This window comes from Berghia stephanieae, chromosome 3 (genome assembly GCF_034508935.2).
Source record: "Berghia stephanieae isolate SIO BIC M18660-M18661 chromosome 3, UCSD_Bste_1.3, whole genome shotgun sequence".
In the NCBI taxonomy this organism is placed as follows: Eukaryota; Metazoa; Mollusca; class Gastropoda; order Nudibranchia; family Aeolidiidae; genus Berghia; species Berghia stephanieae.
This window is the reverse complement of record NC_088362.1, coordinates 79,763,009-79,773,777: the sequence shown is the minus strand read 5'-3', so window position 1 is coordinate 79,773,777 and position 10,769 is coordinate 79,763,009. Positions and strand designations below refer to the sequence as shown.

The 10,769-nt window shown below is 33.3% G+C and overlaps 1 protein-coding gene across 1 annotated transcript in view; it reads left to right on the top strand.

Moving 5' to 3' along the window:
* Positions 1–2,624: 2,624 nt before the first annotated feature.
* Positions 2,625–10,769, top strand: part of LOC144969660 (PR domain zinc finger protein 14-like) — a 23,200-nt gene continuing 15,055 nt past the window's right edge. The window contains exon 1 of the mRNA XM_078908802.1: positions 2,625–2,837. Within this exon, the coding sequence (XP_078764928.1) occupies positions 2,752–2,837 (86 nt within the window). The 5' untranslated portion in view covers positions 2,625–2,751. The remainder of the gene's footprint in view (positions 2,838–10,769) is intronic.

Sequence of the window (10,769 nt, the reverse complement as noted above, 5' to 3'; positions counted from 1 at the left end):
TTAACTATAAACTTTCAAGGTTAGCTTTGTGTATTGGTAGGTTATATCCGGCTGGTGGACGTTGTGTGTATTCTATCTAATCGCATCGCATCAATATCAGGGGCGGCAATCTCAAAATGTTTCTATGTCTGATGCCTGCACTTTTATTTCAAGTGTAACTAACAAAATTTGAGTTAGAACAAATATCTTCATTGGAGTGGGATTGCGTGGCTCGGCGGTATGGTCTTTGTTGAGCACCCCAAAAAAAATCGAGTTCACTCCCCGTCAGACAGGTTACGGCGCTGCACTGCGGCCGACGGCCGGTTATAACAACCTTCCTTCAAAATATACCCTACAGACAAACTCCTCTTGGGAATGAATAAAGGTTATCCCTATTATTTATTGTCATTATTTAATTATTATTTTGTCTCTTAAAGTTAAATGCAAAGTTCTGATTCCGACGACCATTTTGCCTTAATTTCAATTTTGACTCCGACATAATACCAGAATGAAGGGATGAGTCACATTTGATAGATATCGATATTTGTGATAATTCTGTTTATTGCGATTGTTTCAATATTATGTTATTATAAAGCATAGAAATGATGCATTGTAGTAAGCCTTTACGAATATATATAAAAGATAAAAATTGTTATGGATTCACTTTGTAATGAACATAATATCCTCAAACCATCGTAAAATATAGGTAGTCCATTACAACAATCTATTCTTTAAAAAAAAAAAAAAAAAATTGGGGATCAACATTGTTCCGTACTGCCAATATCAAATTTTAATTAATAATCGATCACAGAATTACTGGCAAATCTAAAAATTATAAAAACATTTTTACATTTTACAGACTGATATATATGAGTAATTTGCAAACCTTTGCTAGTTTAAGCGATTTTCTATTATCCGTTGACTCAAATGAATACCAAAAGAATCTGCTAGGTTGTAGAACTCAGTCCTTAATTTGACATTGGCTTTCATTGCGAGTATAATTGATTCTACACAATTTTTATCACATCCGCAACAAAAACAACAACAACAACAACAACAACAACAACAACAACAAAGGATGCCGTAATTTTAAATATCTCCTGATACTACCAAGTAGTTGATTGTTGATGGCTCAAAAGATTCGTCTCAACCTATGTTAATTTCCACAATACAGTAGTATCATAGATAAGCATAATAGGTGACTGTTTGTTCGTAATAGCCTTTATTTCTCCGCAAATATTTTGGGTTCTCCACCAGTGTTCAAATAAGCAAATAACGCGCACGTAAATTATAAATTCTACTAAAATATTCAAACAGGAAAGCAAAACTGAATACAACTCATTATTAAACGATTGTTAAACTTAAAGAAAATTAAATGAGCTAACTTGTAAGGACTAAGTAAAAGGTGCTAATTAGTTTTTTTAAATATATTGATAAATAAATTAATGAAAACACGAATAAATAAATAGATAAATGAGTAAATAAATAATTGAATAAATAAATAAAATTAATAATAATTAGAATAGATAAATAGATAGATAAAAAATAAATAAATAAATGAATAAATGAATAATGGAAAAGTGCTACAATAAGTAGCAGTTGACAACAAACACGGGACAACTAACTTCACATAAAAACAGAGCAAGGGAAATTAACTCACAGAAGAGCTAAAGTGGCACCGTGCTACCTGTCAATAATTCTGCTGTCATCACAGACGATGGAGTCGTATGGCGCTCTTGTCAATTCGTGGAATCGGACCTACGCTCAAAAGTCAGTGACAAAAACGTTGCATTCTTGGTTTAACTCTAGTCTAGCCTGCCCGTTCTATTCAACTCTGTTCTTTGGCTGTTTGGTAACTAAATTTTTAACAGCACATTAGTATAATCTGATGGCAATTTTGATTATTTAGGCAGTTGATGATAAGTGAATAAGCTAATTATTTATTTATTTATTTATTTATTTATTTATTTATTTATTTATCTATTTATCTAATAATATTTTTAACGAGCCACATATTAATTGGTTTTAATCGACGTGCATTTATTTGCAGGTCTGATAACCCAATTCCTTATGAGCTCATATTATATGCACATGTCGTTTTAATCACTAGATAAGTTAAGGCCAAATTTATTTGAATCTATTGATTTTTAAAACATTTTGAAGGCTAATCTTTTCTCTATTCATTCATTTATAAGTCCGTCCATCTATCCTCTCATCGATTAATTTTATTGGTTTTATATTTTTACAAGTTTCCTCACTTGCCAAAATATATTTTGTTGTGCGGTCCGCATTATCATTAATTAGTTGGTTTGTTTACTCGTCTATTCATGTGTTGGTCAATGCACCCGTTCATTTAACTGATCATCAATTGATCAACTCATTCATTCAATTTGAGGTTACCATATTGTTATCTTATTTATTTCAACACACGCATTTTTGTGAAGTGCATAGAATCTGAAAAGGTGTGTATGAAACAGTTCCAAACAAAACAGGGAAAGATACAACGGAACAAATCATCCCTCAACCAGTCCTAAGTTGAGGCAGGTTGATTTTTGGGGTACTTTTTATTTTTGTATTTTGCTTTCTGCTTTGCTTGAGTTTGTTTGAGTCTCACGTTTTCAGATTTTTATCCAACACAGATCCTGCTCCCTAATTTTTACATGGTTCAGAGTTTGTGTTTTGAGTGAACCTCAACCACATTACAACATAAATTGAATTATAAGTCAGTTACTATAAGGAACAATTGAAATTGATTCAAGATTTAAAACAACGATGAACCCGGGTATGCTGTCTAAAATGGCTTTATCAATCAATTCAACACAACAAAGCTACAATGGAACCCAATCAGGACCACAGAGGTAAGTTGTGATGATAATGGTATTATAAGTGACAAGCGTTTTAAAGTGGTATTATGTCAAGGTGATTTAGATACAAAAAAATATTTTGTTGTAGGTCATGCCTCAATTTGGTTCGCTCAGTTGTCGAATTTTTAAGCAGGAATTTTTTTTTTTTTGAAAAGCGTGTATGAGAGGGGCTGGGGCACACCAAACCGACGTGTACATATCTGCAGGTCTGACATCCGAACATCCTTATGGGCCTAGTTTAATATTGTTGTAATGGACAATATTTTGCGTCATTATTTGAGATATCCATTACAACAATGAGCCCAAAAGGAGTTGAGTTATCAGACCTGCAAATAAGTGCGCGTCGAACCAAACCCAATATTTCCATTATCCAACCATAATATCGCTTTAAACGTATCTACGAATAATATAGAAATCTACTTTGTGAAAAAATGATTTAAAAAAAATTTTACATGTATTTTATGATGATCTTCAATGAAGTCTTAACTCAGATTTCAAAACAAAGACTTTTAAGTAATTGAAATTCCAGTGTCTGTACTACCATTTAGCATGGTGAGATTGAGACGTTTCATACATTCATTAGTTAGTGAATAAAGACAAGAAGCCCGATTGCATAAATGGGACCAATCGTCTCAATATACTATTGTGTTGTGTGTTGGGGTGAAACTGTTGTTTCAAGTTAAGTTAAAATGATCAGAAATGTACAATTTTATTTTTGCCAATTTAAGGAACCAAATCCACTGTACTTAAACGCAAGTTCATATTTTTGGCTATAAATTCCTGTCTTATTTATTTATTTTGTATTAAAAATCTAAATCGTTTTGTGGCGTTGAATCACAAATGTTATTTCAGAGTCATAAAACGCATGAAGCTGAATTTTGTTAGGTTTCTGTGTTTAAAGTGGGACAGAAACTATTGTTACTCTTTTGATAAGATGCTTTAAACTAAAACAAGAGCTTTTATATCGCGCAATATCCACTAAATGTACTCAAAGCGCTTTACAATGGGTCCCTGACCAACAGCAACACGTAACATGTAGAACGAGACACAACGCCTGTTAGGCGATATTACAATTTATTTCCGACAGAGACAACGCTATTGACGACCAGGTACTCATTTTACACCTGAGTACGATAAGAGAATGTAAGTAAAGAGTCTTTTCCAAGGACAACTATGCGCCAAGCGAGGCTCGAACCCAGGACCTTCCGATCCGAAAGCGAGAGTCATACCACAAGACCACATAACCGCACAATATAGCGATATATACACTTATAATATATACCTATCTATCATCGCAAAGTATTTTCCGCCAGACCTAGCAGACCTAGCTACTTAATCACTGCAGGGTAGGCAGAGGGAACTGGAAAAAAATATCAATATCAATTGGGTTGGGGGTCGATAATAATTCCTTTGCTTGTGAGGCAAATACCACAAGACCACATAACCGCACAATATAGCGATATATACACTTATAATATATACCTACCTATCATCGTAAAGTATTTTCCGCCAGACCTAGCAGACCTAGCTACTTAATCACTGCAGGGTAGGCAGAGGGAACTGGAAAAAAAATATCAATATCAATTGGGTTGGGGGTCGATAATAATTCCTTTGCTTGTGAGGCAAATAATCCTACACTGAGCGATCAAGACTCTCTGAGTGTTAAAGGTATTTGATTAAAGAAAACATAAGCTTTAATACAGCACTATATCCACTAAAAGGGCTCAAAAGGTATTATTTGATATAAGGGTTCCAAACCACGATCAACCTCAGGACTAAAGAGATTATAGGACGAGACGTTCTGTTGTGACACTCTTATAGTTTTCCATCAACGGAGACCATGTCCAAAACTGATCAAGTATTCATTTTACACCTGAGTAGGGCAAGGACATTTGAGTGGAGCCTTTTCCAAGAGCTCTGCTTTGCGCTGCCAACAGCGGGATTTAAACATTCGGCCTTTAGTTCGCAAGCCACGTATCAAACCACTAGACCACAAAGCCGCACGAACTCACAGATGGCCGGGTTTGACTTTGTTGAATAATATCTTGCCGAGCGGTGTCTAAGGTCAAGTCAAAAATAATCAAGCGATGTTGAGTGATGTCAGTGACCAAATAGGTGACAACAATAGCACAAATTTACCCCTGAAATTATGTTCTAAGTGAAGCACTTAAGAAAAATTACTTCACTCGACACATGTGTGATTTAGAATCGGGTTTTACACATTGATGCAGATATTATACTAGAGAGAAACCAGTGCACCAAGAGTATGCACAGAATAAAATTGAAAATAGTTCCGTATGTCTGCCAGAAGAGAATAACTGAAACACCGTGAAGCGCATTGATCATGATAAAATCTTGGAAATCCGCTATAATTATAATATAAATGTGCATTGTTTTAAAACTCATTTTCCCCAATAGCAAAACATTTTTTTAAAAGGATCAATAATATTGTAGTGCTGCACTGCAGCAGACGCCTATATTACTTCATTTTCAAAATGAAAAGATGCAGAATGAATATGGTCATCTTAATTATAATATTGCAACAACTAAGCAATGAAAATGCGATGGTATAAATGTGCCTTTCTATTCACTCACTCGCCGCTAATAAAACTAAAATTGGTTTGAACTACAATATTCAAAATTACGTGGTTACTTCAATTTGCGGCTTTGTGGGCTTGTGGTAGGACAATAAAATTCGGACCGGAAGGTCTCAGGTTCAAGTCCCACTCTCAGTGCGGCAAAGTTAAGTTCTTGACAAAAGCTCTTTACTCACATTCACTCATTTTAAATCTTATACGAGCGTGATTTCTTGTAAACGATGGTTTAAGTGCAACAAAATGGTTTAAGTCGTTCAAAATTTTGTCTGCTTACAAATTTTAAAATGTTTGGGATTTTCAGAAGAAAAAAAAAAAGATTTCAGTGCTGACATGTTTGATTTCTATCACCTTTACTATCACATGACCAACTCATCAAACCAGTATCACATCGGGGTGAACCAGATGATGAAAAGTGAATTGAAATTTAATAAACTGGTAATAAGTATGAAATTACTTTTTAGCTCCTTAAGAATTATGGTGTTCTTTCTTTTTAATTTAAAAAAATGAAATGAAATAAAAAAAAAACAAACAAAAAATATTTTTAAAATGATAAATAAGATGAATTTATCTTTTAAAAAAACTAAAAATAAAAACCAACAATACAACCCAATCCTCCAAAAGTAAGCACGTCTCATTAATTTGCCTATAAATTCAATTTTCATCACCTAAACCGTCTCAACATTAATCCATATCAGGGGATGAGTCACATATTATTATTATTATTATTATTATTATTATTATTATTATTATATATTATTATTATTATTATTATTATTATTGTTATTATTATTATTATTATTATCATTATTATTATTTTATTATCTTTTTATTATTATAATTATTATTATTGTTGTTGTTATCATTAGTATTATTATTATCATCCTCATCATTATTGTCATTATTATATTTATCACCATCATCGTCATCAACTTGATGATGATGATTATCATAATAGTGATAATGATGATGATGATGATGATGATGATGATGAGGATGATGATGATGATGATGATGATGATGATGACGACGAAGGCGGAGGAGGAGGAGTAAAGGGATGGTGATAGAGATGTAAAAGGAACTTTCGTTTCTTCAAAAAAAATTTGTCTCAAAATATCGCATTGCTTCCTCAATTACACTCGCCTGTCAAATGACAGTTGGCGCCAAACCCTCAGGCAATGCGGGTTACAGTTTTTATGCTCCCTCTAAATCAAAGTCACTCCCCAAATGTTTGATTAACTCACTCAGTGTAGCCTGACTTAATTATATTAACCCTGTGACGATCGTATTCTTGTGTTATGACTCTCCTGTGACTCGCCCTGTCGTCAATCCCACTAAGTGCTGCTGGTGTCTTTCGTGACGACTGTTAGGTATAATTCCCCTGTCCTTTCCTTCAACCCCCTACCCCGTACTTACCACCCTATTTCGGATGAGAACCCAATCTCTTCCAAAGACGTGATTAGTAAATGAGATGCTGGTCTGCTTGTGTGACTGACAATCACAATAGTTGATGTAAGATAAAGTAAGATAAAGTAAACACGATGACTTCTCAAGGACGTGGATATAATATATTCTAGAGCGATTGTTAATCAGAATACCATTAGTCAAAATATCTGATCTTCCCAAAATGGAATAGGTAGCTTGCAACAAAATTTATAATTATATTCCTCATAGGCAATAAACACGATTACCAAAGAATATTTAATTTGCTCAATCACAGTGATCAACTCCCCCCCCCCTTTCCCTTAAATGTTTTACAATAAAAAATAGTATGGCATATTCATTAGAAAAATGCGCAACATTTAAAATAAACTGGCATCAATATTAAAATATAAAAGACATAAATGATGGTTATAACCAGTATTTGCCGTAATCAGGGACGACACGTCGTTACAAATTTGGCCAAATAACTTGACATTCGTATACTGATCTTGGCAAAAAACTCTCAAGCTTCGATCGATATTTGAAGGACGAGTTTTCTGGCCAAATTGTTAAATACGAATTTCCCAGAGTTTGACAGTTAATGGTTTATAATACCTGTGGTTATCATAATTTTAAATTGATTTTTGAAATATCCCTCTTGTACAAGACTTCTATTCATAAAATTATCTTTGCATTCTTTTCTGTATTGCTCTTTATAAAACTAATACATTTTACATTTATTTGTTTATTGGTTACATATCCATAATGGCTATTTAACAAAAACAATACAAACAACAACAACAAAACAAAAACAAACAAACAAACAAACAAAAAATAAAACAAACAAACAACAAACATTGAGTAATTAGGCATAAGGAATGTCAGGAAGAGTCCATGATTATAAAATCGGCAGTTGAAAAGAGTAAGAGGATGAAAACAAAAATATGCAAAGATCTATCTCCAGGATTGAATTTTCAGAAATTTTGTTCTCCAAATATACCGCAGTTTTGCTCATTTGTGCTAAGAAATTTGTTCATTTCTAGTTTCAATTCTTTGATATAATGGAGCTAGCGTATATCATGCGACAGTAGTTCAAGTTGCTTTTTCTAATCTTGGGCTTCTATTACAGATGGTCAAATGTCAGATTTAAGCATAATTCATGAACTTCGATATTGCCGTAGCTGTTCAAATATTGACGATTGTAAATGACGTTACCTCAGATATATTCCAGGAAGTGTGGTGCCTTTTAATGGGTCTTTCAAAATTCAGGGCTTGCGAATATAGCATTGGCTACCACCTACAGTTTTCATGAGGTGTTATTGCCTGGAAATGGATTGCAAAGATGACAAGATGCTGAGGATATGAGAACATCATATTCGAGTAGCTATTTTATTGATAGACAACACACACACACACACACACACACACACACACACACATATATATATATATATATATATATATATATATATATATATATATATATCCTTTCTTTAAAAAAATATAGCATTGTGGAGAATATTGTGCTTATTTGAGTCAATAAAAAAATTGATACGACGCACAACTCTACTGAAAGATTTGAAAATTAGAAATGTATTTTTTAGAGATAGATAAACAGATAACTTGATTTCCTTTTATAATTTAAAGTCAGTTTGAAAGTTCATTGAGTCAAACAGATATCATAAAATATGTACCAACGACGACACTTGACTCCCAAAATCAACTAATTTTGACACTGTAAAAAGTTGTCAATTTGCGTCATCTATTTATGACATCAAGTATTATTATAACTTCCGTTGTGTTGTGTGGGTGTTGGCATTTTTCAGCAAATCGTGGCATTCATAGTGATATTATTCACTTGATCACATGAAAGTATTTCAGTCGCTATTTTGATTCTTTTTTTACTATTAGGGTTAGCTCGAGATCGAGGATATTTCTTTTTCTATTAAGGTTAGTCATAAGTCTTAGTAAAGGTGCTAGGATGTTTGTTTTTCCATAAGTTAAGCAAAGGGGAGACATTCCGAAAGCTCCTACATCCCCAGTATTCTTTAAATTTGTATTTTCACCGTTGATATTTTGTCAGGCATTTATTTATTCAATTTGTCATTATATCTAGAAGTATTTTAAAAACTCTAGAACAAACCTTGATAGATTTGTGAAAGTTTAAAATTTCTTAATTTGACCATTGTTTTGATTTTCAGCTGCCATTTTGATTTGTTAAATATTGAAAGGTAGTGCAAAGCAGTCCGAGAGTTGTTTTTTTTTCTTCTTTCTATTAGGGTTAGCTCGAGAGGTTAGTCATAAGTCTTATTAAAGGTGCTAGGAAGTTTGTTTTTCCATAAGTTAAGTAAAGGGGAGACATTCCGAAAGCTCCTACACCCCCAGTATTCTTTAAATTTGTATTTTCACCTTTGATCTTTTGTCAGGCGTTTATTTATTCAATTTGTCATGATTTTTTCTATTAGGGCTAGCTCGAGATCGGATATTTTTTTTCCTATTAGGGTTAGTCATAAGTATTATTAAAGTGCTAGGGTGTTTGTTTTTCCTATTGGGGTTAATTAAAGGTACTCGGTTTAATTTTTTCTTGGGGTTAGTTGAGGGAATATATTATTAAATATATTATTGGGCCACACAGAAAAATCAACCGAAGATATACCAAATTACACAGACAACGTTGTTTACCAATCTGCCCTCATTAAATGATGGTAAGTACAGTATCGAATGAAAACAGTTCTTTCTCCGCGAAATTGCGGGCTTTTTACTAGTATATATATATATATATATATATATATATATATATATATATATATATAGAGAGAGAGAGAGAGAGAGAGAGAGAGAGAGAGATATGATAGATATGATAGATAGATAGATAGATAGATAGATAGATAGATAGATAGATAGATAGATAGATAGATAGATAGATGGATGAATGGATGGATTGATAGCATATATCTTTAAAAATTAAATCAAAATTAAATTGAGCTTTATGTAGCGCAATATCCACTAAATGTGCTCAAAGCGCTTTACATCAACAGCAACATTTAACATGTAGGACGGGACATGTCGAAAGAAATATATAGAAATTGATTATAGTAGGATACATAGGTAGGTGGATAGTTATATAAAGAGAAAGTTAAACAGATATGGGCACAGTAGATAGATAGATAGATAGATAGATAGATAGATAGATAGATAGATAGATAGATAGAAAGACAGAAAGATAGATAGATAGATAGATAGATAGATAGATAGATAGATAGATAGATAGATAGAGGACCTCGTTCAAAGGGATGGTGACAACTACCTGAAAGACTTTTGGGCTTTTCGGGGGAGATCATAAGTCATTGAGTGCATGCTGCGACACTGATGTTTATCGTCCCCTGTCAAATGGCTAATACCACTCGTGCCTATTGCTCACGCGCATATTAACTCACTCCGGGCGATATCGCGACAGGGCACACTATAACGGCAAGAGAGGACGCCATGGTGGTTGAGTAGAACGGCTTTGATTTTTCTCTTTCGTGATGAGTTTAATGGTTTCACGGTTCGAGTGTTCCGTGATCTAGCCCCAGGGCGCCTGGTGTTTCCATATCGTGAACTTATGGGTTGTTTTAGATTAATAATAAAGGGCGTTATAATTACCCCCACTTATTTGCATTACCCGCATTGAACATCAAAATAATAGAGGTTATCATAGTATTATAAAGTAGAATTCTTGAGGCAAAGACAATATTGTTAGGATTTTGTTTGAAAACATGAAATGAATGAATGATTATTAGTGGTAACAGACTTTTTATGAAGTGTAACCCCACTCGAAGATAATTGTTAGAATCAAAGACAACAACATGAAAGGAAAAAAGATTAAGTGTTTGTGTACTAATTCCTTTGGGTCTAAAGATAAATTGTA